The sequence below is a fragment of the Leopardus geoffroyi genome, chromosome B4 (genome assembly GCF_018350155.1).
Source record: "Leopardus geoffroyi isolate Oge1 chromosome B4, O.geoffroyi_Oge1_pat1.0, whole genome shotgun sequence".
Classification (NCBI taxonomy): domain Eukaryota; kingdom Metazoa; phylum Chordata; class Mammalia; order Carnivora; family Felidae; genus Leopardus; species Leopardus geoffroyi.
In genome coordinates, this window is record NC_059341.1 from 81,249,865 (window position 1) to 81,277,778 (window position 27,914).

At 53.3% G+C, this 27,914-nt stretch overlaps 1 protein-coding gene across 2 annotated transcripts; it reads left to right on the plus strand.

The window, feature by feature from the left end:
- The first annotated feature begins 7 nt into the window (after positions 1-7).
- Positions 8-27,885, plus strand: PDE1B (phosphodiesterase 1B). 2 transcript variants are annotated; one of them, XM_045462945.1, is made up of 16 exons: positions 8-206; positions 297-419; positions 17,028-17,141; positions 18,485-18,667; positions 18,864-18,930; positions 19,278-19,394; positions 21,567-21,707; positions 22,117-22,217; positions 22,326-22,451; positions 22,577-22,678; positions 23,798-23,918; positions 24,220-24,301; positions 24,632-24,740; positions 25,218-25,348; positions 25,857-25,976; positions 26,478-27,885. In XM_045462945.1, exons 2-15 carry the CDS (start codon positions 310-312, stop codon positions 25,958-25,960), a joined length of 1,608 nt encoding a protein of 535 aa, XP_045318901.1. In that variant the 5' UTR covers positions 8-206; positions 297-309; the 3' UTR covers positions 25,961-25,976; positions 26,478-27,885. The 2 variants fall into 2 exon arrangements, with proteins under 2 accessions (XP_045318901.1, XP_045318902.1); XM_045462946.1 differs by lacking the exons at positions 8-206; positions 297-419 and adding exons at positions 11,823-12,011; positions 12,386-12,600.
- The last annotated feature ends 29 nt before the right edge of the window (positions 27,886-27,914 follow it).

Sequence of the window (27,914 nt, forward strand, 5' to 3'; positions counted from 1 at the left end):
GGGGGGCCGGCCGGGGGAGGAGGAGAGAGCAGAGGAGGCGGCCCCGGCGGCGGCGGCGGCGGCGGCGGCGGCGGCGGCGCGGAGGGCTCGGACTGGGAGCCAGAGCTCGGCTGGACAGCGCGAGAGCAGGAGCCGCAGGAACTGCAGCTCCGCCAGCTTGGGCCGAGCCCGGAGATCCCGGCCTGGCTGGTCGGCGCCAGCCGCAGGTGGGAAGTGGTCGGGGCGGGCGGTGAGGGGCTCTCCCGGCTTGGGGCTGAGGCTGAGCCGCGGTGCCGTCTCCTCCCTCGGTTCCATAGATTGAGGCTGAGCATGGAGCTGTCCCCCCGCAGCCCTCCCGAGATGCTGGAGTCGGATTGCCCGTCACCCCTGGAGCTGAAGTCAGCCCCCAGCAAGAAGATGTGGATTAAGCTTCGCTCGCTGTGAGTCCCCGGCCGGGCGTAGGGGGAAGGGATCTTAGGGAGCCCGGAAGGGGGTGGGGGTGGGTGGGTAGCTGGAGCCGGGCTGGTGGATTCCCTCCGGCACACATGTTGGCAGGTGCGAGGAAATAAGCGGCCCTGACGCGCAGGGCCAGGCCACATGTGCAAAAGGCATGTGCGGAGCAAGTCGGCCGGTTGGAGAGGGTTTAGGAGTTGCAAAGCTAACGACGCGCCCGTGCCGGTGGACCCCCCGGGGGACACACGCAGCGCGGAGAGGCGGCACGGGATGCGCCGTGTGGCAGGGCTGCAGACGGGCAGCTTTCGGGAGGTGCCAGGCTGACTCACACGTATCCGTGTGCAGGGTCGTGCAGATGTGAGAACACATGTGTGTGCATGAGGGTCCGTGGGACACACAGATGTGTGTAGAGTGATGGCACACAGCTGCAGATCTAGTGCATGGGGATACTTGTGCCAACCTGTGGGTCATATGGGTCTCCGTTGGGATTGGTGGTTTCAGCCTCCTGCATCTTTCAGGGGGTGGGGATGGGGGGCGCCCCGTACCTGAGCCCCTCATTTCTCTCGGGGCCTGGAAATCCACTGTGCACAGTAATGATGGGGGACCCAGCTGGGATCTGGAAGAGGGGGGTGGAGCCCCTACCTGGGAGCCCCCGGTGGTGGTGGTGGTGGTGGTGGTGGTGGTGGTGGTGGTGGTGGTGAAGAAAAATTGATTGACAGGGATAAGGTAACTGTCAAAACCTTTTTGTTGCTATATGATCTCCCAAGGATCTCCAAGCACATTTAGGCATCTTTTCTTGTTGTTGCAGGAGAAGGGCATGGGGGAGGATGGATAAACAGGGAAACAAGGGACTCAGGTGTCCCATACTCCGGTCCCAGGGGAGGGAAGCAACTTTTCTTTCTGTTCCTCAGAGGAGGAGAGGATTGGGTCAAAGACAGACCATGCACCATGTTTATCTCGCAGTCAGACGCCATCGGGTAATCTCCGCAGTCTGTTGATTCTTAATCAGAGAACAAGGGAAGGTGTCCTTCTCCCTGATATGACTCCCAATGGTCCCAGGAAAAAGGCTGGAGATGTTTGGTGAGGAAATGCGGGAACCATAGCCCTGAAACCCAGTTCCTCCCCATTATCCTCAATAGTGAGCACTGAAGCTTTCCATTTACTGGGTTCTGGCAGCGGGAGAGACGGTGGTAGGAGATGGATGGATGCTAGTGATTGCTTTGTTTTTAAAATACTATATCTATGGTAATAAGATGACCCCTTGATATTGGGTGGGTCTGTCTGATTTATACTGTAGCTGCTCGGAGAGGGCTTAGGGAGAACTGAGGCACAGTGGGCAACAAGGCTTGGCATCCAAATGTGCTTCTCAGTTCCTCTCCTTTGCTGCCTCCAGCCAATGCAATTTGCTGGGCTCTATGAAGCGCAGCCTTGGAATGAGTTCTGGGATGAAGAAATGGAAAACCGGATTGAATTGATTTTTGTTGGGAGGAGCACTGGGTGATTCTTGACAGAAGACGGTGCTCTGTTAATGGTGACTAAGCCAGGGTTGGGATGGGGGTGGGCAGGTAAGGAAGTGGTGGAAAGGCAAAGAAGGGACCTCATGGTTCATACATTAGAGAATTCAAGGTGTCCCAGGACGGCTTCCCCATAGTGCTCATAGCTCATCATATACTTTCCTTGCCTCCTTTCCAGGTAATGAATGAGACCTGCAAGAGAGCGGGTTTTACCTGTTCACTGTCTCCCACACCTTTCTAACCCAAAGTCTTTCCTGGAAGAAAATTGATCTTTCTTCCTTGACTATGAGAAGTGCTCACTGGTGAGAGAAGAGGATCCCCAGAGGAGGCACTGAAGCCCAGGGAAAGAAGGGAATAGAAGCAGCTGCCCCTACACTGCATTAGCTGAGATGTCCTTACGGGAGATCATGGTGGACAGGGATCGCTAGTCTTATTGATTGAATTATTCTGGTCTTCACTCCTGTCAGCAGTCTGGTTCTTAAGAGTGCTACTGCATGTCATAACTTATCCAGAAAAGCCCCGTTTTCATATTATCAGTCACCAGGAATAGATTCTTGATCTCCCTTTCTCAGAGCAGAGAAAGATTTTGATATCAAGGTAGATCCCGAGTTGATGGCTTATTGGATTTGGCCCTGTTTGAATATTGGGGAGGCTTGAATGTGGAAAGAGGGGGATGGACGTGATTATCCCATGAGTGGGTTCTGAATAGAAATGAAGACATATGTATAAAGGCCTTGATTCCTCTACACAACATATCCTATCCCTTCAGCCCCCCAACTGTCCTTTCAGTTTCTTTTTAAAAAAATTATTTAGGGGCGCCTGGGTGGCGCAGTCGGTTAAGCGTCCGACTTCAGCCAGGTCACGATCTCGCGGTCCGGGAGTTCGAGCCCCGCGTCAGGCTCTGGGCTGATGGCTCAGAGCCTGGAGCCTGTTTCCGATTCTGTGTCTCCCTCTCTCTCTGCCCCTCCCCCGTTCATGCTGTGTCTCTCTCTGTCCCAAAAATAAATAAACGTTGAAAAAAAAAAATTAAAAAAAAAAATTATTTAATGTTTATTTGTTTTTGAGAGAGAGAGAGAGAGAGAGAGAGAGAGAGAGACAGAGCGTGAGCAGGGGAAGGGCAGAGAGAGAGGGAGACACAGAATCCAAAGCAGGCTCCAGGCTCTGAGCTGTCAGCATAGAGTCCAATGCAGGGCTCGAACTCGTGAACTGCGAGATCATGACCTGAGCTGAAGTCACTCCAAACCCTCAACCACCGACTGAGCCACCCAGGTGGCGCCCCATATCCTTTCAATTTCTAATATAGGACATCTAGAGGGAGTCCTCCATTCAGGGAGGCTGGGTCTGGTGTTTTTGCCTTGGGTTACAAAGCCCATACAAAGCCCATCAATGAATCTCATTGTGCAGGGCAGTTTCTTCTTGGGAAGGGCATCCAGGACTCCTGTTTCCCACAGTAGGACTCTGCCAAAGATTAACTTACAATCTGGAAGCTATGAGCTGAAGTGTCTCTAGCTATGGGATTTCACCTCTACCTGGCAGGAAAATTTTCCTAACAGCGCAGACCCGTGAGGGGAGGCACAAGAGAGGCTGGGATAGACAGTCTGGAGATGATGGGTCGAGCAGGGTGAGTATCTCTAACCCTGAGTGAAGGATTTGACTGGACTGCCTACCCTTCTCTGAGACGAGAGGGCCTTGAGGAGTGTAGGGTAGGGTCAGTAGAAGGAGGTTTTCTGTGTATTTTGTGAATCAAGAAAATCTGTGAACAGAGATTGGTTGGCTTGCCATCCTTAGCTCATTCATTCATTCAACAACTATTAATTGAGTGCCTCCTGAGGGTCAGGTGACGTGCTGGAGGCTGGGATATACTAGTGAACAAAGTAGACGGTCCCTGCTCCTATGGAGTTTGTAATCTGGAGTAAAGTGCAGTGGAGAGGGGATAAGGCACCCTGTTCCTCATTTTGCTACATCCATCCAAGTGGTAAAGCTCTACCACTCCAGTTTCTGCCTAAACTTTTCCTCTGAGGGGGCCTAGACACCAAGAAAAGCATAGAAATGAATTCTTTCTCTTTCTCCCAGGATAGTACAAGCATCACTTTCTTCTCTCTGTCCCAGTTTCTCCTGGAATTTTACAGACAGAACTTCCCTTTTCCTTTGGGATAGTAGAAACACAATCCCTTCCTCTTCTTTCTTCACATGGACTCAGGACTCCCCAGATCTAGGTGCTATGTCCTAAGCTGTGGTTCAAGGTCATTACGGCTGAGCTGGAACAAGGACCCAGCTGGGCATTAGTTTTGGTCTTCTTTGTTTCATCAGAGTCTAGTGTGGTACCTGAAACATAATAGGCACTCAATACATGCCGTTAAATAAAAGGAATGAACAAATGAATTAATGAGTATATGTGTACATGTCACGGGGCCCAGTTCTGTCTCTGCTTCTGTGGTGCGTGTGTTCCTGCGTGTGGGTGGAGGGGGGTGGGGTAGCAGGAAATAGGGATGGAGGAAAAGGAGATGGTGTTGTGTTTTGAGAAGGCGATGTTTGAAAGGCGTGGGGTTTGAGGACCACAGGACGGAGCCTGGAACTGAAGGAGTTGCAGAGAGGATACAGAAACGTTATTTGGGTGTGTGGATGAGATGTATGAGGATAAAACTGTAATGCCTGACATGGGTACATATGTGTCTGGGTGAAGGTTGTGGGGGGGGGGCAGCTTGTGGAGTCAGACCTCCATGAGGATGCCTCTTTGTTTTCATACTTATAAATGGCATTTGTGATAATAAATATGTCGGGAAGGCATGCACTTCCCTGAATACCCGAAATTGTCCTATGTATGAATGAGGTGATGATGATGATGATGATGATGATGATGATGATGATGATGAGTATGTGTGTGTGTGTGTGTGTGTGTGTGTATGTTCATGCGCGTGGGCATGTAGGTAATGGGATACTAAGTATGTGTGATCTTGTGTATGTGTCTGTGATACACTAATTTTTTTTTTTTTTTTTTTTTTTTTACAATACTGGGGAGATGAAAAGGGCAGGCGGAGGAAGCTGAGGGACTGGACTGGGTGCCTCACTGATTGATTTATCCCCCCTTGTGTCCTCATTTTGTATGTGACCCACAGAGTGATCTTCAGTGGCTCTTACTGTTTTTGAAAGCTGTGCAGCCATTCTCCTTTTTCTGCATATGGCTGTGGGGCTGCTGTGAAGATTGCAAGATAAACTGTGGCTCCCTGGATCTCTGGAGAAAAAGCCCCATTTCTCCCAGGCCCTGGCAGGGATGAGTTTTAGTGCCTCCCTCCTCAGATCAGCCCAAGTCCCTCTTTTATTTCCAACCATGGCAAAGGGAATCTCTCCTTCCTGGGTTTTCTAGCCCCCTGTCTCACCAATACCTCCCGTCTTTCCATTTCCTTCATCAGCTGTGTCTTGAGTGAGGCATCTCGATGGTAGAAGGTGAAAAACTCTTGTAGTAAGGGAAAGGGAGGTGCAGGGAGGGAGGACATCAATTTAGACCAAAGGAAGAACTTCACAAACCTCTGGTCGGAGCGGGTGGCTGGAGAGAACGAGCATGGCCGAGTGGTGGTGGTGGAAGAACATAGGGAATGGTGGGAGACTTGAGTTGGAGTTTATGTGCCCATGCCGCCAGTTAGTAGCTGCATGACCTTGAAGTCACACGTAGTCCCTCTGATCTCAGTTCTTCATTTGATACCATCCACGTGAAGGTTTGTAGATGGCAAAGTCTGGAGTTCTTTCAGCATTGCAGAGCTTGCTGTGTGAAGAGGCAGGGGGAATGAATGGGTGACCGTTGGCTTGGATGGGGGGGGGAAAGCTAAAGATTCAAGAAGCAGGAATATGAATTACTTAATGGGTTGAAGTCCCGGTGTCTGGGACATGATTTGGAAGAGTCTTGATGAATGGTTGTCTGGAGGGTTGAGACAGGTGTCTGAGCTTAGACAGTAGAAGACTGAGTGGGGTTGCAGGCTGGCTGTCTTACAAAGGATGTGGGACACCGAAGTCAAAAGAAAAGAGAAGGACTTAACTCCCATCACCCCTTTCCCAGTGGGTCAAGCTAGAAGTGGATAGGCCAGTTGTAGTTCTAAGACATGGTGGGTGTGGGGAGCCCAGGGACTGCCACTGGCGAGTTCTGGGAGCATTGGAGAAACTCTTCTCTGGCATTTATCCTAAATTTCTAGGTCTTGTTGGGAGTGATATGATCAGGTATGCCACATCCTATACTAGAGAATCTCTAAAGTCTCTCAGAACCCAAATATCACTTTGTTTGCCCAGAGGCCCCAGGAGGCCAGTTGGAAAGACTGAGAGAGGAAATTCTACAGTGGAGATTGCATTTGCCAGGAGGAAGGGGAGGATGGTGAGGTGTGATGTACCGGTACTGGAAGGCCAGGTGAGAGACCCAGCAGGAGAGAAGCCTAGACTTCTCTAGACCCCTTTCTACCTGCCCGCTGTCCAGGGAGCCCCTGAAGTCAATGAAGTGACTAGCTGTTTCCTATCTTCCCCTCTTTTTTTTTTTGGCCGCTCCCATCTGAGTGGGATGGAGGAGCAGGGGACCTTGAAACAGATCTTTCCCTCTCTTGTGAGTCTTTAAAGGAATCATCGAGGATTTGTTTCCGGCTCCTCTGCTCCCTCTGCTTTCCTCCTCTTTTATTTTTCTTGCATCCTTTCCTCTGTCCCTTCCCTCCTTTGTTCCTGTTTTTCTCTGCTGGGGTGCGTTTTGCTCTTCTCTCTTGTCCCACTTCCTCTCTTCCTATTCCCTTTGACCTGGCTTCTCTGGCCCTCAATTCTCCTACCCCTTTCTCACCTTGGCCAGGGGCCAGGCCATCCCTGGCGCCTACCCCTCCTCTTCCCCCTCCCTGCCCCCAGGAGTGGTGGTGATAGTGCAGGGTGAGTTTGCTGCAGGCGCCCTTTGGGACCACGTTGGGAGTCCAGCCTCAACGGCTGTATTCTGCACCTTCTGCACTGCCTTTCTTTTGCCTTCTCAGTGACCTCATCCTCCCAGCCTCCCTGGGGAGGAAGCCAAGTAATTGCCTTTGGATCTCAGGGGGCTTATTTTCTCAGGTACGGAAGTTGAGTAGCTATTTTCCAACCCTCTTCAGGACTGAGAAAAAGGGACAAAACCAGGGCAGCAGGTGGGGTGCAGGGGAGACACCCAAGAGATGCGAAGTTGTTAGATAATGAGACCTTCCACTAGAGAGGAAGACTTAATGGTCCCCGGGAACTGGGAGAGCATCCTGGGGCTATTTAGTGGGGGCGAAAGGAAAAAAACGTGAAGGGAAAAAAACATTCATTGTTGTGCATTCAATGCCGAGAGGTCCCTAATGCAGGTGCTTTTGCCCCTTTGTCCTGAATATCCACCCCTCCGCCCCCCTTTATCCTGCAGTGGCTTCTCTCCCCTCAGCTCCTGCTGCATTTGTGTGAGTCTGAGAAGGAAACACCAGGTTAGGACTCGACTTCAGCATCTTAGACCTGGCAGGAGTCCATTGAGGGAGCCGTGATGAGATTTTGGTGGAGAAGCAGGCTTGGTGGGAAAAGGGTAGGGTATATCCAGGGAGTGACCTGGGCGGGGGGAGGGGGCTGGGAGAAGAGTGAGAAAGGGGGTGCTTCAGGTGGTGCTGTTGGATACAGCCTGGGTCCTTGGTCAGCAGATTCCATAGCTGCAAAGAGAAGTCAGATTTGCAAATAATTACTGTGGCTGCAGTGGCGTGAACAGGCTGCCAGCTGCTGTTGGCACTATTTAGTTTTGGGAAGGGAGCTTAGCTTCTGGGGGGCTTAGTGATTTTTTTTGGCAGGCAAGACCCGAGGGCTAGAGAAACGTCCCTTTCCTTCCTGTTCCTTGGCTTCCCTGCTCCCCTGTTTATCAGGTCTTCCACATCTAATGTGATTGGCTCTCTCCTCTAGGCCCACCTTGTTTGGAAACTTCTTGGGGCCTGAGCTGAGTGAGCACACATCCCAACAGTGTCGCCAAGCTCCCTAAACGCGGACCATATCTACCAAACAGTAGCTTTAGAAATTCCAGTCTTGAAGAAATATTATAAATCAGATTGTACCAGACTCACCCTAAAGACTTCTGTGTCCTGGTTGTTCTCTTCCTTTCTGTTCCTTCTTGAAATGCCCAGAAGATTGACTGTTGTTTTGATTGCAGCAAGATGGAATAAACAGAGATACACAGGAGAACTTCCTGGAAACTTCATGGAGGTTAGAATGTGACGTTCCTGTGATAAAGAAGAAAACCATCACCCTCCTTTTACATCAGGGTAGGGATGAGTTGGGGAAGCGGTGAGCTACTCAGAAAGGATGAACTTGAACCAGGGAATCGAGACCCAGGCATCTTGTTTTCCTGAGTGCCTCCAACCCAGGCACTGAATCTGAGGATCAAAATGTTCAGAGGAGGGAGCGCCTGGGTGGCTCAGTCTGTTAAGCGTGGACTTTGCCTCAGGTCATGATCTCATAGTTCGCAAGTGCTGACAGCTCAGAGCCTGGAGCCTGCTTCAGATTCTGTCTCTCTCTCTCTCTCTCTCTGCCCCTCCTCTGCTTGTGCTCTCTCTCTCTCTCAAAAATAAATAAACATTAAAAAATTAAAAAAAATGTTCAGCGGAGGAAAGTGGTGCCTAGAGATGGTTGGTAAGGTTGGGGGGCAGGGCTGGGACTAGGCTCCAATCTCGCTAGTCCACAGTTTTGTGCCACACTGGAGTATACACCTGCAGTCAGTCCCTTTCCAAGCTTCCAGCTCACTTTCCCATCCCAGGCCGCCTTCAACATCTGCTAGGCCCCCTGGACACAGGGCATCTGCTGGAACATCTGCGGGGATGTGGTTTGGAGGGCTGTGGGGTGGTCCACATGGAGGTGGTTAATGAGCAGAATTAAACAATGCAGGGAGGGAGGGACAAGTGAGGCAGAGAGAGAGAGAGAGAGATCTTAAGGATTGGGTCCTGGGAGCCTCCTCGCTCATTAGCTAGCCTTCCTTGGACTCTATTGCCCACCCCTCCCAGTTCCTCCTTCTCTGAAGGGCTGAAGCCTCAGGGAGAGGTGACTCATTTGCAGGCTGGGCTGGGCTGGGAGCCGGCATATCTGGGGTCTTATTGGTCTGGGCTGAGGCTCAAGCTGTTTGGTTACCCTCTTCCTCATCTGATCTGAGCTGTTCTGGGCTTTTGCTAGGAACACCTGTTAGAAACGGCTTCTGGTCAGGAGGCAGAGGAGGAGTACTTTCAGACACAGCATGGATTGGGGCCAGCCCCTTTACCTCTGCTTCAGTGTTTCCCCAGACCCTCTTCTTCAGCATCTTTCAAATCTCTCTTCTTTCCCTCCCTGTGCCCTTAGTCCCCACTGCTCCTCCTCCTCCTCCTCTCCCTGCACTCTCTTGGTTTCTGTTCTTCTCCCACTCCCTGCCGCCCTCCACCACCCTCCCTCCACCCAGCTCCTCCGTCCAGTGCCTAGAGATCTCTTACTACCGCTGCCATGTCAACCTGAGGCCCACCGCCTCCCAGGATGGCACCCCAGCTCTGCCACCAGGGGGGCTATTTTTATCCCTAGAGCCACCCCCGCCGCCACCGTGCCCAGCCAGCTGCCAGAACTGAGGCTGCTTGTATAGCAATGGGGGAAGCCAGGGGAGTAAGGGGAGCAGCAGTGCTTGGGGAAGGTAGAGATCTGGTTGTTCTTGGTTGCTGGAGCGCTCTGCATTTTTGCCACTTTCTGCTTCTGACTGCCTCCTGGCCCCTGTGGACTCAGGAGCCAGGGACAAGCCCTAAACATCTGGAGTGGTGGTGGCAGGGTGACTGGGGCTTTTCCACACCAGGCGGCTGGGTACAAGGGTGAGCATAGGAGGCTTTGTTCATGGAGGACTCCCAGTGAACATTTGCTGAACAAATAACTAAATAAAGCTCTGGGCTAAGGAATAATCTGTGACCTTCATGTATCACTTTATAGTTTGCAAGGTGCTCTCATGCGATCTCATTTGATCCTTGTGTGAATTCTGTGAAGCACATATTACTTCCCCATTTTACAGACAACGAAAGGACCTCAGAGTGTCCTGCCCAAGGTCATACATGGTGACAAAGTCTAGGCAAAAGTCTTCTGATTTTAATTCATGTCCTCTTTCCATTGGATGTAGGTGATTTCTTTGGCTCTTTCAATTTCTGAGATTTTGGAGCCTTGACATCAGCCAGTTAATCCCTTCCCTGACCCTCCCCACCTCCACCCCTGCTCTCATCCACTCCCCCATCCCCACCCCCTCTCTTACACTCCTCTGACCAGAGGCAGGGTTTCCAGTTCTTGGTTTACCCCCTGTCCCAACTCCTATTCAGTGCAGGTGGGGAATGCTGGGAAAAGGCCTGGGAGGGAGGCGTTATGCTTGTGCTCCTTGCTATTTTTAAACTAAATTTAAGGACTAAAGGAAAGCCCATGCTGGACGCTGCTGGGGTCATCCTATCTATGCCCTGCCTTCCACCCAGGGAAGTCTCGTTAGCTCAGACAGAAGTGTGGGGTGTCTGTAGATGCGTAGGTGAGTGGATATGTGTGAAATTGTTCTCCCCAGGAAGGGGTGGTGGTTGGCCAATATCCTTCCTTATTAGGAACAGTTAATAATAATACCAGGCTGGGATGAGCACGTATGGGATACATGCTGGGATGATGCAGCATGTATGTATGTGGGGTGAGGTGGTCAGCAGTCACTTGTCCCACCAGCTTTGGTTTTACTGAACAAGAGAGCAGAGGGAAAGAAACCTGCAACTTTCTGTGGGAGGGTTGAGGTTCGTGTGTACTTGACGTGGCAGGGCCTGGAGTTGGGGGTGGGGGGTGGGGGAGCTGCCCTGGCTTGGTGTTTGTTGGTTTTCCAGGCTGTGTGCAGCTGGCTACCACCTTCCTCCACTCCCAGCCCATCCATGTCCCTCCAAGCAAGCATGTCCACAGGCCAGGCCAGTGACTTGTCCCTCATCCCCTGGGTGTCAAGTTCTGGGTCTCTGACTTTGGGTCTAGTCCTTTTTTTCTCTGAAAAACACTCACCAGTGTGTGTGTGTGTGTGTGTGTGTGTGTGTGTGTGTTGGGAGAGCAGAGAGAATGAGATGGGCCCAGAGAGGGTTTCCTTTCTTCCAAAATCTGCAGCAGCCCCGCTTCATGGCTACCGGGACGTACGCCAGGAAACAACTTGTAGATATTTAACCTCCATTCCTCTGTTGCTGTTGAAGCCCACTTCCACTTGTCCCAGTGCTCAGTGAGGCTGAGAAACAGCAGGTTCCCAAACTTCATTTGTTTATAATCCTTCAAGGCTTTGGCACAGTGACAAAGTATTTTAATTTCTCTCCGCTTTTTGGGGATAGAGCTGGCGGGGGGAAGACTTCCCGTCATAAAATCCTAGCTCTTGGTCTGTTTCTTCTCTTTTCCCTTTCTCCTGTCATACTCATCCCCACTAGTCCCCTTTCCTCATCTCCACATTATTCCCAGCTCTAAACCCTGGATTAAGGAGAAGGCAGTCGCGCGGGACTCTTCCCTGGATGCGTTTGTCTTCACCCGGGGCTCTCCTCCTTGGCCCCGCCCGGCCCCTCAGCTGACCAATCGCGGCCCCGGTGCGCTTGTATCGGTGACGTCACCTCACAGCCAATCGGAAGGCGGGCTGGGGCTGTACGCGCACGTCCACTTCGCGCCGCAGAGGCCGGCTTCTGTCCCCCAACCTGAGCAAGAGCAAAGCTTGGAGGCGGAAGGGGTGGGGGGTGGGGGGTGCCTGGTCCCAGGCCCGTCCTAGGCCGTCCCATCAATTCTCTTCTCCCTCTGGGCTGGACTGGCCTCTCCCCAGTTCATTCACAGTTATCCCCCAGTCCGCGTTTTCTAGATGAGACCACGGTGGGGGGGGGGGGGGGGGGGTGGGGTGGGGGCTGGGAGTGGGAAAGTAACTTGCCCAACCTCTTCTTTTCTATGAGCGAGTCCTCCCGACTTTCATTCACTGCTTGGGCGGGGCCTTCCCTCCCCCTTGAGCGGGTCTCTGGGTGAGGATTCCCCTGATTCCTGGCTTCCATAAGCCCCTCCCCTGTAGTTTCTGCTTCTCATACTGTCTTGCTTCTGTCCTTTCAGGTGGGTTAAAGCTCATTTTGAAGAATGGCCCCGGAGGAAGACCCTGGGAGGGAGCTGAATCTGCCTTAGCCCCTCCAGGGGGCCCTAGCAGGGTCCCTTCCCCTCCCACGGGCGGAGTTCCTCTCCACAACAGGTTCAGGGTGGGTCCCTGGCCCTGTACCCTTAAGCCTTCTGCTAACCCCTTCTCCCCAAAGAGGAGCCCCACCTCCTCAGAACAAGGGGCTGGACTGTGCTATTTCTGTCCTTTCTGGGATTCTTCTGAGAACAGATTCTTGTTTTCGGTCTGATTCAGATGTGAAACTTTTCCCGTGGCCTCTCACCCAGTTGCTGTGGGCTGCTTCTCTGTCTCATCACTCCCTTCTTCCTCCCGTCAGGCCCCTCCTGTTCCCCTCCCCAAAGTTCTCTCTGGTCAGTCGCTCAGTTCTGCCGAGACCTGGAGGAGGAAGTTGGGCCCAAGAGGGAGTCATTCCCCTCAGGGGCCCTGGGGCCCTGGGGGCGGCATTTTGGTAACTCTGAAGTAGGACACTTTGATTCCCATGGCAAACCCTGTTCCTGTGCAAAGGAGCCACCTCCAGGTCCCCATCCTCAGGTAGGCACCAGGGCTGAGAAGGGGAGAGGGGGGGAGGAGGAGAAGGAGGACAGGTTGCTGTGGGTCCACCACTAGTACTTTGGTGGAGGGGGAGGGATCAAGACTTGATGGCCCCCATATGTGGGGTGTGTGTGTGTGTGTGTGTGTGTGTGTGTGTGCGCGCGCGCGGCCTTCTCCATCTTTTACACCATCTATCTTACCCTTCACCTTATTCTCCTTCCATTTCCATCTCCCTTTTCTTTGTTTCTTTCTTTCTTTGTTTCTTTCCTTCTTCCTTTCTTTTGCTTCCTATTAACGGTGGCAGGTGACTTAGCAGTGCCTCCCCCCTTTCTCTCCTCACCCCAGCATCCTTAGGACCTCACATTCCTCTGAAATCTCCTCATCTGGTCTTAAGAACCCCAGAGGGAAATAGGATTCTTCTCCCAACTCCTAGCCCTTTGACCTGAGGCAGTCCTGTCCTAAGCGCCCACTCACAGTGATTTTTTTAGGCGTGTGGTTGCTGGAAGTAATACAGGGGGCTTTGGAAAGGGCCAGATCATCAGCCATGATGATCCAAAGAAATGAAGTGCTGGGGAAGCTGAGCTCTTCTGGGGTGTTGGGATTGTTACTGCCCTGAGCCTTCCCTTTCAGCTGCCTAGAGCTGGGAGAGACTGGGGCTTCCCAGGGGTCAGGGTCTGAGACTTTTCCTGGGGCGCAGGGGCTGAAGGGAAAGGAGAACGAAGCCGGTGTGGTGAAACAGGGCTAGGGGTGGAGGTGGAAGGATTGCTGGGGAAGCTTCCAGTTTTTCTTAGGCGGGGATGAGGACTGGACAGGGGTGAGCATCCTGTTGTGCAGGGAAAGGGACCCTTTCCTGGACTCTCTGAGGACCGAACCAGAGGGGGTGGAATGATACTGCCATAGGTGGAGAAGTGGGACTTCCTGCAGAATGCTGAGGTGAGGGCTGTGGGCAGGTCTGGGGAGATCCTAACTCCGCAGCCCTGAAGGACTTTAGAACCAGAGAGGCCACTGCCAGGCTGGAAGGGTGGTGTGGGAGAGATAGAGGACTTCAGGAGGGTGACGTCCAGCACCTGGAGCCTTCTAGCTGCCCGAGTCCAGGTCCCCTTCTTGGACTCCCCATTTGTCAAATGTATTCTTTAATCTTTCTTTCCCTCCCTCCCCATTCCTTCTGGTGTCTGGATCATGTCGGGTTCAGATTTCACCAGAAGCTATAAAAGAGCAAGATCTAGAGGGGGAGGCAGGAGGAACTTGGAGGGAAGGGTGTGTTAAAGCCAGCCACAACTTCATTCTTCTCTGCAGGCTCTCCATTAGAGTTTTCAGAAGCCCTGCCTCAGAGATCTCCATTGTGAGCTCTGGCAGATAACTCCGCACCTGATTCCTCTGCCCCCTCTCCCTTTTGTTTATTGAACGAACATTCACTGAGCACGTACTGGGTGCTGTGCTGGGTATAGCAGCAGAATAAGCAAAGTCACTGTTAGCGTCGCTAAGGTGCTTACAGGCTGCTATGGGCTGACAGACACAAGCACTTCCTGGTGGCGCACTGAGGAGCCATGATGAAATGGGTTCCAGCCTCTCTCCACGCAAGTTACATGCTGGAGCTCCTTCTGCCCAACACCTTTGGTGTGCGGGGCACAGCTAGGCTCCAGTAGTGTGAGTCGTGGGCTTGCCCGCCTGACTGAGATTGACAAGTTGTGTGACCTTGGGCCAGTCACTTAACCTCCCTCATCAGGTGATTGTGTGGCCCACGAGAGGTTTGTCACTATGAAGGAGAGATCATGGCCATGTTCACTGCCCCATTTCCCCTGTTAGGGGGCTTCCTAATCACCAGCCTCCATCCAAACTAGACTCACCCTTCTCCACCTGGACTTGGGTTGGAGAAGGCAGGTGCTTGTTGGATTCAAAGGCAACGGTGGGTGAGCTGGTTGGGGTGGGGCCAGCGTGATGCTGGTCAGTTCATTCCGATTCACATCACGTTTATAGAAACCCATCATTGTGTGTCAGGCCCTTCGCACACATTATTTCATTTAGTCCTCTTGTTGACAGCCCTTCACAGGTGGTTTATCATTATCTTCAGTGTTTTACAGATGAAGGAAAAGAGGCTCTAAGAGAAAGGTTCTCAAACTTCTGTGTGCAGGAGAACCATCCTGGGTGTTTGTTAAACATGTTTGCAGATCCTTGGACCATGACCTCAGAAATCCTGGGTCAGTAGGTGTGCAGGGGGACTTAGAATCTCAATTTTTCACAAGTAGCCCAGGTGATTCTGATGCCAGTGGTCTGCAGGCCACATTTTGATAGCTCCTGATTGAGAATTAGTCAGTGACTTACCCAAGGGCTCAGAGCCAAGAGGTGATAGATTTGAATCCAGGATTCCTGCCTCCCAGAGCTCAGCCTCGGTTTCTGCCTCGGAAATAGGGGTAGCGATTTCCTCCCAACTCCCTCCCTCCCTCTAGGCCCATTGTGAAGATAATATGAGATAATGTGGGAGAAATCACTTTTTAAAATGTAGAGCTGGCGGCACTGCTAACGATTATGCGAATACATGCAAATGAACACGCGTGGGCTTGGCTGTTCACTTTGGGAGCCTGTGCTGGGATGTTTCAAGAGGTGGGTCGAGAAAGGAAGTGGAAGAACTTTGGTGAGTTTAGTTTTGGGTTTTAAAAACGGCTGACCAAAGTGGAAGATGAGGGCTGGGGCGGGAATCCGGGAGAGAGACGAGACCAGAGGCTTTTCTTTCTTCTTGGGTTGTGTGTCCCTAGATTTGAGGGTCCCTGGCCATAGGGACTGACCAGGAAAGGGAAGCCCTGGCTTGTGCCTGGGCTCCAAAGGCCCAGAGGCGGAGCGAACCTCTATGTTCTGCGATCTCTGTGTTAGCAGTCTGGGAGAGGCTGGCTCAGTCCCCCTTCCCAGCTCATTGGCTGGAAAGCCTTTTATGTTGACTAGCCTCTATCCCACCTCCCTAATGAAGCCCTAGCTGGGGCAGCAGCTTTACTGAAGCTGGCTTCTTTCCTGCCATTTGCACATGCAGCAGGAAGGTCAGAAGTGGGGTTTGAAGATCATCCACTGAGGAAGCTGCCGCATCGTCCTCAACTGTTTTCTTCCTCCCTTTCCCCCTTTCCCTTCTGCCCCATTTGCATTCTGTCTTCATCAGGACTGCTGGCCCCTGAGGTGAGAGTTGGCCTGTGACTCTCCCTGTGGCTGGCTATTTCGGGCACCCCCTTTCCAAAGCCGCTGAGACCCCGGGATTCTGGAGCCGCTTCTGTTCAGGAGTACCATTGTTCTCCCTCCCCGGCATCCCTGGGAATTGATGCTAATTTCAGCCTCTGGTCCCTGACTCATTCTTTTCTCCTTCCTGACTCATAGGGTGACCTTGGGTTTCTGAAGCCCCTCTCAGTGGGGAAGTGTCATGGCCACCATTTCACCCCCGACCTTGGTTTTAGGCGAGGCAGGGCAGAGCTGGGGGAAAGAGTGAGAGGGGAATGTTTCTTTGCTTTCTTTAAAATCACCATCTAAAGTCAGAGTTTTGTTGGCTTTGTGGCTGCCTGGGCTGGACTCGCTGGACTTCTAAGAAGTCTCCCACTTAATCACTGACCCCCAGCACTTGCGGGTGCAAAAGATGAGGGATTGTACCTTCAGGCAAAGCATCCCGTAAATGAGACCCATGACCTCACTCCCACCACTCTGGCTCTGGGGGAAGCTGCTGTGGGGCAGAGGTTGGGGATGGGCACAGTCACACATTGCCAGTGCTTCTCTTTGGCACAGCATTGGGGAGGCAAGGGTTAATCCTGCTTTGTCCGGGTTGATGGATTCAGGAATCATAATCCATTAGCTCTGCCTGGATGGAGTGAGGCCAGGCGAAAGCATTCAGATTGGTCTTTGTTCTGTGTCTTCGCCATCCCTGACAGGGACGGAGGGGTTGTGGACATGTACCCCCCTCCCTGCCATGACCAAGGGACATAATGGAAGAATCTCGGGGGCTCTTTTGCTTGCTGTTGACCCCACAGCTCACTCTTCTGGGGGAAATTGGCAATCTCAGCTCTTGGTTATCCAGGCTACGAAACATCATCCCCAAAACATTGCCCCAGGGGCTTGTACCTGCCTAATGGTGCTGCGCCCAGGGCAGTCTGAGCCAGAGTTTTCAGGAAACAGTGACTGAAGGGAGGTGTTGAGAGGTCAGAGATAGGTGGGGATGGTGGGGCCAGAAAAAAGCCCAGGATGAAACTTTGGGGGTAGATAAATTTAATATAGGCAGTGGCAATAGCCTGGGATGAGAGACACTAGCTATGATGCTTACTGTTAGAAAGAGTAATGATCTGTGGAAGACTGAGGCTGGGTCTGTAACATGCACCCCATCAGAGGGTGTTGTGTTACCACGACAAGGTAGCAGCAGCGTGGCTGACCCTGACCGGGCTCTGCGTACCCACCCCCCACAGGCTGCGCTACATGGTGAAGCAGTTGGAGAATGGGGAAGTGAACATTGAGGAACTGAAGAAGAACCTGGAGTACACAGCTTCTCTCCTGGAGGCCGTCTATATAGACGAGACACGGTGAGAGAGCTGCACACACAGGAAGATCCCAGACAGGCACAGTGATCCAGGGTTGGGAGTAACACAGAAAGTTGGTGACAGAGACACGTGCCAGGGCTGGAGCAGGATGGGAGAGCAGAACTGTAGATAGAGATGTCATGGAGGTAAAGAAGCAGAGGAACAGATAGGGAGTAACAGAGGTAGAGACAGACACAGGTACCAAGGAGAGAAGACCTTCCGAGCTGGAAGGGACCTTGAAGCTCATGTGGTCCTAACCTTCTTGCCTGGCGGGTGGGGGAGGAATCCCTCTAGACCTGTGCTGCCCAGGATGGGAGCCACTGGTCACAGGTGGCTGTTGAGCTCAAGTATGAATTGAGCCATGTGTGTATATGTAAAATGCACGCTGGTTTTCAAACAGTGAGAAAAAGGATTGTAAAATATCTCAATATACTTGTTGACTTCACATTGAAATGCTAATATTTTGGGTGTATTCGGTTAAAGAAACCTTATCATTAAAATGAGTTTCACCTGGTTCTTTTTACTTTTTTATTTTATTTATTAATTTTCTTGATGTTTATTTATTTTTGAGAGAGAGAGAGGCAGACCTAGAGGGAGACACAGAAACCGAAGCAGGCTCCAGGCTCTGAGCTGCCTGCCAGCACAGAGCCCAACGTGGGGCTTGAACTGATGAACTGGGGGATCGTGACCTGAGCCAAAGTCCAGCACCTAACCGACTGAGCCACCCAGGCACTCCCCTTTTTACTTTTTTAATATGGCTACTAAGCAATTTCAAATTACTTATGTGTGGCTTGCATTTTATTTCTGTTGGACAGTGCTGCCGGTCTCCAGGCTCCCTGACAAGGGGTACCCGGTCCATTTTCTGCTTGAGCACTTTGCAGAGTTGGGAGGCTCACTACCTCACATAGTGAGCTGTTTCATTATTGGAGGCATCGGATAGAAAGAGACAGACATTTAAAAAATGTAGTGAGAGAGCACTCCTGAGTGGCTCAGTCGGTTAAGCGGTAAGCCTCTGACTTCGGCTCAGGTCACGATCTCATGGTTCGGTTTGTGAGTTCGAGCCCCTCCCCGCGGCGGGCTCCGTGCTGACAGCTCGGAGCCTAGAGCCCGGTTCGGATTCCGCGTCTCCCTCTGCCTGCCCCTCCGCCGCCGCTTGCACTCTGCCTCTCTCCCTGTCTCAAAAATAAATAAATGATAAAAAAAAACGTAGTGAGAGAAAGGCAAGGGAGGGTCAGAGAAGGGAGCGAGGAGAGTTGCTGAGCGGTGGGGTGTGGCTGGACCCAGCGTCTCTAGGTTGTGGAAGCACCCGCTGTCTTTGTTCTGTGACTCCCCCTCCGGGGCCTCAGGCAAATCTTGGACACGGAGGACGAGCTGCAGGAGCTGCGGTCGGATGCTGTGCCTTCGGAGGTGCGGGACTGGCTGGCCTCCACCTTCACGCAGCAGGCCCGGGCCAAAGGCCGCCGCGCGGAGGAGAAGCCCAAGTTCCGCAGCATCGTGCACGCCGTGCAGGCCGGCATCTTTGTGGAACGGTGAGGCCCGCCCGTGCCCAGCCTCCCTCTGCCTCTAGATGTGACCCTGTCCCCCAGACACCCAGGGCTTCCGGGGCCCCTACCGGACCACCAGTGTGGCCCCCCTGCGCCCAGCGCGCAGCCTCACAGCCTGCCCCACTCAGACCCCACTTCCCAAACCTTCTTACCTGCGCTTCTTTTCATCATTCGCCCTTAGGATGTTTCGGAGAATGTATACCTCTGTGGGCCCCACCTATTCCACTGTGGTCCTCAACTGTCTCAAGGTGACCCCCCGGGTTTTTGGGAAAGAGGAAGAAGGGTGGGGGATGGAATGCTCATTGGGACTTTCCGACTCTTCATGGGGTGATTTTTGCTTTCCCTTTTAACTGCCATTCCCATGCTCCTCAAAACGACATGTTGCCCACTCCAGAGGCAAACTCCTACGTTTTTGTCCCCTCTGTACTGAGAGATGTGTTGAGAAGAAGGAGGCCCCGCTTCACCACGTCTTTGTCTTCCTGCTTCCCAAGCCTCTGTAAACATTGGGAAGTCCTCCTTGAAGTCTAATTGTAACCCTTGCGGAGGCTGGGAAGCTCCCCTGGGAGTCTCCCTGCCTAGTCTGTTGTTTCCACAGAACCTGGACCTCTGGTGCTTTGACGTCTTCTCCTTGAACCGGGCAGCAGATGACCACGCCCTGAGGACCATTGTTTTTGAGTTACTGACTCGGCATAACCTCATCAGCCGCTTTAAGGTTGGGCAGCATCGGACCCCTCTTCCTGGGCAGGGTTCTCGGCTCCCATCACTCCTATTCTAGAAGATTCCCAACAAGCAGGTCCCACAGGCTCCCTCACTCAGTCTCACCATCAGGGAAGTGTCCCTGTGCCCACCCGCGCAGCCTCTCTTTCACTTGCTCCATCCTGAGCTTCTGACTTCATTTATTGTTTTCGAGGAGAAGATTCTAGGTCTGCAACCTTCCAGCCTAGGGTTCTGCTCTCTCCCGCTTTGCTTCTTTCTCATAACTTGTCCTCTCCAGGCTGGCCCGAGGTTCAGCTCCCTGTGTCAGCCACCCTGCCTCCTGCCTGTGGACACCCGAGGCCTAGAGTCCAGATGCTGTCAGCCTGTGCCCTTGGGACTAGAGTCTCTCCATTTGTTTCCTGGCCACTCCTTCCCTTCCCCCTCAACTCTAGTCTCTGGCCAGGGAGTTTTATGGAGAGGATCAACTCTTGGCGAGGCTGGGTGGGGCTGTCTGAGGGGAGGGAGGGTGTGTGAACTCCATTTGTTCTTCAGCTTGGCTGACCACAAAGAATACGGGATTAAAGTCCTCTCCAGATTCTGTGCCAGGGGAGAGTGTCTTTGGGGAATAGGGGCTGGAAAAAAACACTTCCATGTGGAAAAACCACACTTGGAGTTGGAGGGTAAAGGGGTTGAAGGGTCACATTGGGAATATTTGGCCAGCGCTTAGGTGGGGGTGGGCCTAGATGTTAGAGCAGAGGAAAACATGAATGTTCTGAGGGGGCCAGGCTGGGGACAAAGGGGTCTAGTTGGAGGGGCCTTTCTCGGAGGGCTTTGGAAGATCGTCCAACCGTCCTCTGCCTCTGCTTCACTGTTATGTGCCTTTGGTGCGTGTGAGCCTTTCCTTGACCCTTGACTCCTCGTTTTACAACAACTCTCAAGAAGGTTTCCAGAACTTTCCTGAGATGCTCAGTTGAGATTTTCCTCGGTGCCTTCCTGAGGCCAGTCCTTCTGCAGCCTCATTTTCTTCCTTCCAATCCTGCCTTCTCCAGGCCAGAGAACAGCAGGGTCTTCCTTTTCCTAAGCTTTTTCCAGCTCCTGTTTCTCCAAACTGGCTCTCAGACATACTCCAGATGCCAGGTTCTCCTAAACTTTGCTTCCTTGCCTGGAAGGACTGGTTTTGAGGGACCCCGAGAATAACTGCATCAGGTTGGGTTTGGCCCAGCCCCAGTCCACTGTGCACCAAGGCAATTAGAGAGAGAGAGGCACTTCCTGCTTTAGTGTTCACTCAGGGCAGAGATTCCAGTCGGAGCTGCCCTTGTCAGGCTCCACATTCCCTTCCTGGGCACCCAGCCCCTCCCCTGCGTCCCTTCCCTTCCCTCCAGGGACACCATGGCAACGCAGAAGCAAGGGCAGTTGTCATGGAAACGGTCCTTTAAAATTCCCTGAATTTGGGGCACAGCCCTCTGGGGTGGGGGTGGGAGATGTTAGGGTCTGACTGATTAGTGGTGCATCTTCTACGTCTCCTCACTATTGCTCACCTCTACAGAAGCCTGCCCCAGTCTTGAACCTCGCTCTCCTCACAGCCTCAGCAGATCCAGGGAGACTGGTGCAGACACCAGCCCTGCCCTCTGGGAGCCTTGAGCCTTTGAAGGAGGCAGGCATGCTCCAAGGGCATATACAGAGACAACTCACAATAGCTGGACAGAGCTCTGGCTCCCGGTGCTTGAGTGTGTGTGTGTGGGGGGGGGGGGGGGTAGGTGGGTGTGTCTGGAAGGGTCATCTTATTTTTTCCCCTGAACCTCTCTCCTTGGTCTCAGATTGGGGATGGGATGGGGTGGTTGGAAGATAGGAGGGAAGTTTTCTTTTCTTAAAAATCCCCAGGGAAATAATAATAATTACAGCTACTCTTTAGAGAGCACTTACTAAGTGCCTTGTACTTATCTCATTAAATTCAAGGTAGGTGGTATTATCTTCCTTCTGCAATGAAGTATCGGAGGCATGTGGCTTACCCAAGGTCACAGGGCCAGCAGGCGGTGGAGGTGGGGTGTGAGCCCAGGTTCACCTGACTGCCGAGCTCGTGCTTTCTCCCTGGGCCCCACTGCCTCCTGTAGACAGGCAGCATTGCTGATGTCAGTCCTCGGCTGCGGGCCATTCCTGCAGATCCTCGATTTTCTCCTTCCCACTGCAGATTCCCACTGTGTTTTTGATGACTTTCTTGGATGCATTGGAGACAGGCTATGGGAAGTACAAGAACCCTTACCACAACCAGATCCATGCAGCAGATGTTACCCAGACAGTCCATTGCTTCTTGCTCCGCACAGGGATGGTGGTAGGTGCCCAGGAGATCATTCTTCCGTGGTTTAGGGTCTTCCGGCTGCAGAACTGGGAAGTCCAGACTGTACTCCCATTTCCCTTTCTGTCTCTTTGGTTCCTTGCCTTTGGTATCTCAAAGTCTTTACAAAGTCAAATTGGACTTCACTCAATTCTAGAGAATTCCTGGGTGGACCATAACTTCATGGGCAATGCTGGAGATGTGTGCTGGGATGCAGTGGGAGTGTTGCATGGTGGGGGAAGGGAGGGCATTCCGCCATTCTGGGAGCTGAGAAACCTGCCGTCTTAGCCCAAGAGCTGGCCTCGAAGAATGGAAGGGATGGGCTGAGTGGTATAGCCTGGTGTGGAGGTCTTTGGGCAGTGAAGGGCAGGGGTCAGACTCCTCTCATCCTGTCCCTTTCTCCCAGCACTGCCTGTCCGAGATCGAGGTCTTAGCCATCGTCTTTGCTGCAGCCATCCATGACTATGAGCACACAGGCACGACCAACAGCTTCCACATCCAGACCAAGTGAGGGGTGCAGATGTGGCAGGGGCAGGAGGGGCCAAGTGGGGGTGGGGGCGGTCACCGGAGTCGCTACCTATAGGGAGCTGGGCCTGATGACCCTTGGCTTTGCAGGTCAGAATGTGCCATCTTGTACAATGATCGCTCCGTGCTGGAGAATCACCACATCAGCTCTGTCTTCCGAATGATGCAGGATGATGAGATGAACATTTTCATCAACCTCACCAAGGATGAGTTTGTGTGAGCCGAAGGCGGGAGTGGCCGTCCCGGAGAGACCCCTCACCCAACCCTGTCTTCCTCCTTCCTGGCCCTCCTGCCTCTGGGTGCTGTAGGGGCTGATCGCTTTTCTGCTTCTGTCCATCCAGAGAGCTACGGGCCCTGGTCATCGAGATGGTGTTGGCCACAGACATGTCCTGCCATTTCCAGCAAGTGAAGTGCATGAAGACGGCCTTGCAGCAGCTGGAGAGGTGACATCTGGTGGGGGTGTGACCGGGACTCGGCCAGAGTGGGGGCTGTGTGAAATGGGGACACGTATGTGGGCAGTTGGGGTGCCAGGTCTTTACCTGGATGTAGGAACTCTCCTGGTCCCAGGTATCTGAGTCTGTCTCTGTGGCCCTGTGTGTGTGTGCGTGTGTGTGTGTGTGCGTGTGCGTGTGTGTGTGTGTGTGTGACACGTGTGTGTCCACGGCCCTGGTTTATGTACATCCCAGGCTGTCGGTCTCCTGGAGAGCACTTTGGGCCAGGAGTCTGAAATGAACGTTACAGCCCCTGCAGGACAGCCTTTCCCTGGAACGTTGGCAAAATCAGGCAACCTTTCTGGACTCGCTTTCTTCTCTGTGCAGTGTGAGAGTGACAGGCTTCCCTGCAACGGCTTACAGCCAGTTCCTCTGCTAATAGGGCTATTGAGAGAATCATTCGAGGTTAAAGAAAAACAGCACAGAACAAATGCCGTGATTGCTGAATGTTGCTTAAAAGTGGGTGGGAGTCTATAAATGCGTTTAAGAGAGAACAGACTGTGTGTGTGTGTGTCCTGAAGGTGTGTCCCGTACAGCGTCTCTGCGTGGGACAGCGTGCAGTGTGGCATTGTCGGGGAATAATAATATAACAGTAATAATAATAATAATAATAATAATTGTTACTAATGTTATTATAGATAATAACTACTCAGCACTTACCACGTGCCAGACACTCTACTAAATGCCTGTATGTTGTGTGTCATTTAATTCTCAGAACTACCCTGTGGGGCGGACTCTGTTACTATTTCCAGTTAGCCTTGAGGAAAGCGAAATATGGAGATCTTAAGTAACTTGCTCTGTGTCTCACAGCTAGGGAGTGGTAGGTAGAGTGGGGATTCGAACCCAGGGCCTCTGGTTCCAAGAGCTCGGGCTGCTTCCTATACGTATAGGAGTGTGTGCGCGCGCGCGTGTGTACCTGTGTGGGTGCGTGCGCATGCGTGTCATCTCAGAGACCAGTTGGAGTTGCCCGCAAGGATCCAAGGACATGCATGTGATGGGAAGTTAGGAATGGTCCAGGTTTCCTTCTCCTAAAAGATTGGTCTCCCTTTGCTTGCCACCTGCCCTGACCAGGATTGACAAGTCCAAGGCCCTGTCTCTCCTGCTCCACGCTGCTGACATCAGCCACCCAACCAAGCAGTGGTCAGTCCACAGCCGCTGGACCAAGGCCCTCATGGAGGAATTCTTCCGCCAGGTAGCATGGCGTCTTCACCCACCCTTGCCCTTCTCTCCCCTTTGTTCTCCAGGTTCGCACTCCACCTCCAGATCTTCGTGCAGCTACCTGCAACTTCTGACTTGATCCCAAACCCCTGGGATCAGATGTCATTTTCCCAGAAGCTTAACTGTAGTTGCATTCCCCTTGCGTCTCATCCATTTCCAGGCCAGAGGCGCTGAAATTCCTCTTCTCCCACAACTCCCAAGCTCCCCCAGCCTCACCCCGGATCTGGTAGTCTGAGGCACCCCCTCCAGCTTTCCCTGCCCTGTCTTCTCCCCAGGGTGACAAGGAGGCAGAGCTGGGCCTGCCCTTCTCTCCACTGTGTGATCGCACGTCCACTCTGGTGGCGCAGTCCCAGATTGGTGAGTGTCCTTTCCCATAGGGAGGAGAGTACCGGGAAGGGGAGAGGATGCCTTCTCGGCCTGGCCCAGGGTTGCTCAAAGTTGCCATCCCTCAAAACCAGTCTTGCTATCGAGTAAGCCTGTGCTAGAGCACGGGGTCCCGGGTGAAAGGCCTGGGGGTGCAAAGGCAGGGTCAGAAAGGCATTATTCCAAAGGCTGCCCCCATTGGGAATTCCTCAGCCCCGGGTTACCCCATTTTCCATGCAGCAGGGGGTGCCAGCCACACAGGCCCCCGTCCTCTGCCCAGCCCTCCAGGTGAGGCCTCTCCATCCTGCTCCCCCTTCCCTGCAGGCTTCATTGACTTCATCGTGGAGCCCACCTTCTCTGTGCTGACTGATGTGGCTGAGAAGAGCGTCCAACCCCTGGTGGATGACGACTCCAAGTCTAAAAACCAGCCCAGGTGAGGGATGCTGGGGTAGCTGGGTCTCCTGCTTCTGGGGGAGGCAAGAGGGGCTCACAGAGAGCCCAGGGAGGAGGTACAGCCATGGTGGGGCCGGCGGAGAAGCAGGCTACTCAAAACTTGGGAGTCTCTGATGTGTGTCACACACAGGGGTGAAAGGATGAGACCAGAAGGGTGTGACCCGCACCTGTGGTCCCCTCCACCAATTTTTGTTTCTTCCATTAGCTCTGTCTCTCTTGCCTCTCTGCTAATCTTGTTTTTAGTTTCCTTCTAGTAGGAGGGAAGGTGTGGAGAAGGAGGGGTGAACTTGAGTGAAGAGGGCCAGGGACTTGGGGGTACCTAGCAGAGGGAAAGGGAGAGAAGGATAAGTCTCCTTAAGCCTCCTCCTGGTCTTCCTTCCCCTCCACTCTGAGGGCTGGTGAAGGCAGCTCTGGAGTGGGCCGGGTCTCACCTCTCGAGCTGGGGGGCCTGCTTTAGCTTCCAGTGGCGCCAGCCTTCTCTGGATGTGGAAGTGGGAGACCCCAACCCTGATGTGGTCAGCTTCCGCTCTACCTGGACCAAATACATTCAGGAGAACAAGCAGAAATGGAAGGAACGGGCAGCAAGTGGTGGGTACCGTTGGAAGCGGGGATGAGGCCTTGTGGGGAGGGTGGCTGATGGAGCAGTAGCAGGACCATTTTCCTTAAGCCCTGGAGCATCCCTTTGTGTGACTCCCAGAATTGAGGATGGAGCTAATCAGACTAAAGTTAGATCCCAGGAAAGACTGTTGAGCTGACTGGCCTGGATCATTCTAGAACGGGGACAGGAGAGAAGATAGAACAGCCGTATTCCACAACCCGAGGGACTCCATGCATATTGTGGTCTGCAAATGGCGCCCCGTTAGATTTGGGTAACTTGGTGGCCTTGGCTGGGAAATCTCTTCCTTTATGGGTGAATTGAGGGTTGTGAATGTTAGCACGGCTGGAGGGGCTCTCCCTAAGTTGGCATGGGTTGAGTATAGTTCATCTTGAAGGCGGAAGGATGCATGAGAATCCTTTACTTTTCTCTACATACTTCTTGGGTTCTGGGGAAAAATATTTCTTGGTCTGGTCCTGACTTCCTAAATGTCCCCTGCAGGTATCACCAACCAGATGTCCATTGACGAACTGTCCCCCTGTGAGGAAGACATCCTGCCCTCCCCTGCTGAAGATGAACACAACCAGAACGGGAATCTGGACTAGTCTGGGACTGGCCCCGGTGAGCCTGTGTGGTGGAGTGGGGAGGGTCTGGAGATTCTGTAGGGAGTAGGGAGAGCTGGGTGTCTGACAAGGCATCTTAGAAGGGTCATCTCTGGGGTTCAGTGGATGTGAAGTTCTCCCTCACTCTTCCCGGGGAGGAAAATGGAGGAAGTGGACACAGAACTGAGCCAGGGTGTGAGTGGGAAGCAAGGAATTTTTCCCACCCCCTCTGTCCACTCCCTGCAGGAAGGAAGGAGGAAGCTCCTCAGAACAGGGAGGGCCTGAGCAGCCAGCCTCTGTAGCACCTTTGAGAGGGTTCGGGAACAGGGCCCAGTCAGGGCACAAGATTCTGTGAGGTCGAAAACCATCCCCCAACACCACACCCTTGGCTGGGCACCCTGTGCAAGGTGGTTTGGGCACAACTGTATATGGGACTGAGTGGGGGGGGGACCTGGAGAAGGTGAGTCAGGCTGGAGATAAGGCAAAGAGCTGAGCACTGAGACCTCTCCCTCTTTCCCAGGTCCTCAGTGAGTCCAAAGTGTTCGATGTCATCAGCACCATCCATCGGGACCGGCTCCCCCATCTGCTCCAAGGGAGCACGGAGGTTGAGGAACAGACAACCCACCCGAAGGCCAAATGCCAGAGATTGTGGGGTTGGGGGAAGGGCCCCTCCCCACCCGACACCCATTGGGGCACACTTCAATTTCCCAGAAGCAAGACTGGGGAACTTTAGGGTCCCAATGGTCACTGTGCCCATCCCCCTGCCTCTGGACTTGCCCCACCCCCTCCGTGGCCAGATGGCAGGCTGGGGGAGGGGAGCTTCTTGGAGGCTTCCCAGGGCCCAGAGGGGAGGGTCAGAGATGCCAGCCCCCAGGCCCTCCCCCATCCTTTTTGCCTCCAAGTTTCTAAGCAATACATTTTGGGGGGTTCCCTCAGCCCCCCCCAGATCTTAGCTGGCGGGTCTGGGTCCCCCTTTTCCTCCCCTGGGAGGGGCTGGAATAGGATAGAAAGCTGGGGTTTTTCAGAGCCCTATGTGTGAAGAGGGGAGTGGGCTCCTTCAGGGCATGATACCTTTCTAGGGCCTGGGAATGGGGGGGGGGATATCCTCTTTACCCCAGACCTATACTGCTTCAGTGCCATCCTCAGCACCCCCCCCCCCCATCCCAATCTTCCTTCCCTCCCATTCTGAAATGTCGACTGGGGGAAAAGACGAGGCCTTCCCTGGGGTCCTCAAGAACTTGGGATTGGTCTAGGCCCTTGGGGCTTATCACTTACCTACCCTGGCTGTCCTGAGCCCTTTGCCTCCTTCCCCTCCCCTGGGGCCAGGAGGCTCCCATCCGACCAATGTCTGTAAAGTGCTTTGAGGTCTCCCCAGCAAAGCACCTTCAGGATGCATCTTAGGAGCACAGGCAGGAGAGACCAGCTGGGTTGGGGTCAAGGGTGCATGGGGAGGGTGACGTAGAATCCAGTAATCCTGCACTGCTAACAGAGAGGGTCCCTCCCCTCCCTTCCCCCTTCCAGCACCTGCCCAGCTGCAGACACCAAGAGGCCCCTCCCCCGGGACAAGTGGAGGGTGGTGGGTGGAAGGCAGATGGGAGGGACTCAGGGCTGCTGCCGGGTGTCCCCTGAAGACAGCCCAGCCAGGCCCTGTGCCCCTTCCTCTCCTCAGGCTCCTTGAGCCGCCTTGTCCCAGGAAAGGTCCAAGTCCAGGTGACTGCCCTCCTCCTTTCTTGTAAATACCAACCATGCATTTGTACAGTGGGCCCTGTTTGTGTGAAGTCCATATCCATGGTCTCTCAGACCTGCCACCCTGACACTTGTCCCTCCTACCCCACCCCGAGTGGGGCAGAGACGCATGTGACTCACCCCTGCCCTGGGTCTCCCAGAACCCTGCTATAGCCAGAGATCAATAAAGAAGGGAGACCAGGCCTGGATGTGTTTGGTGTTCGCTGGGTAG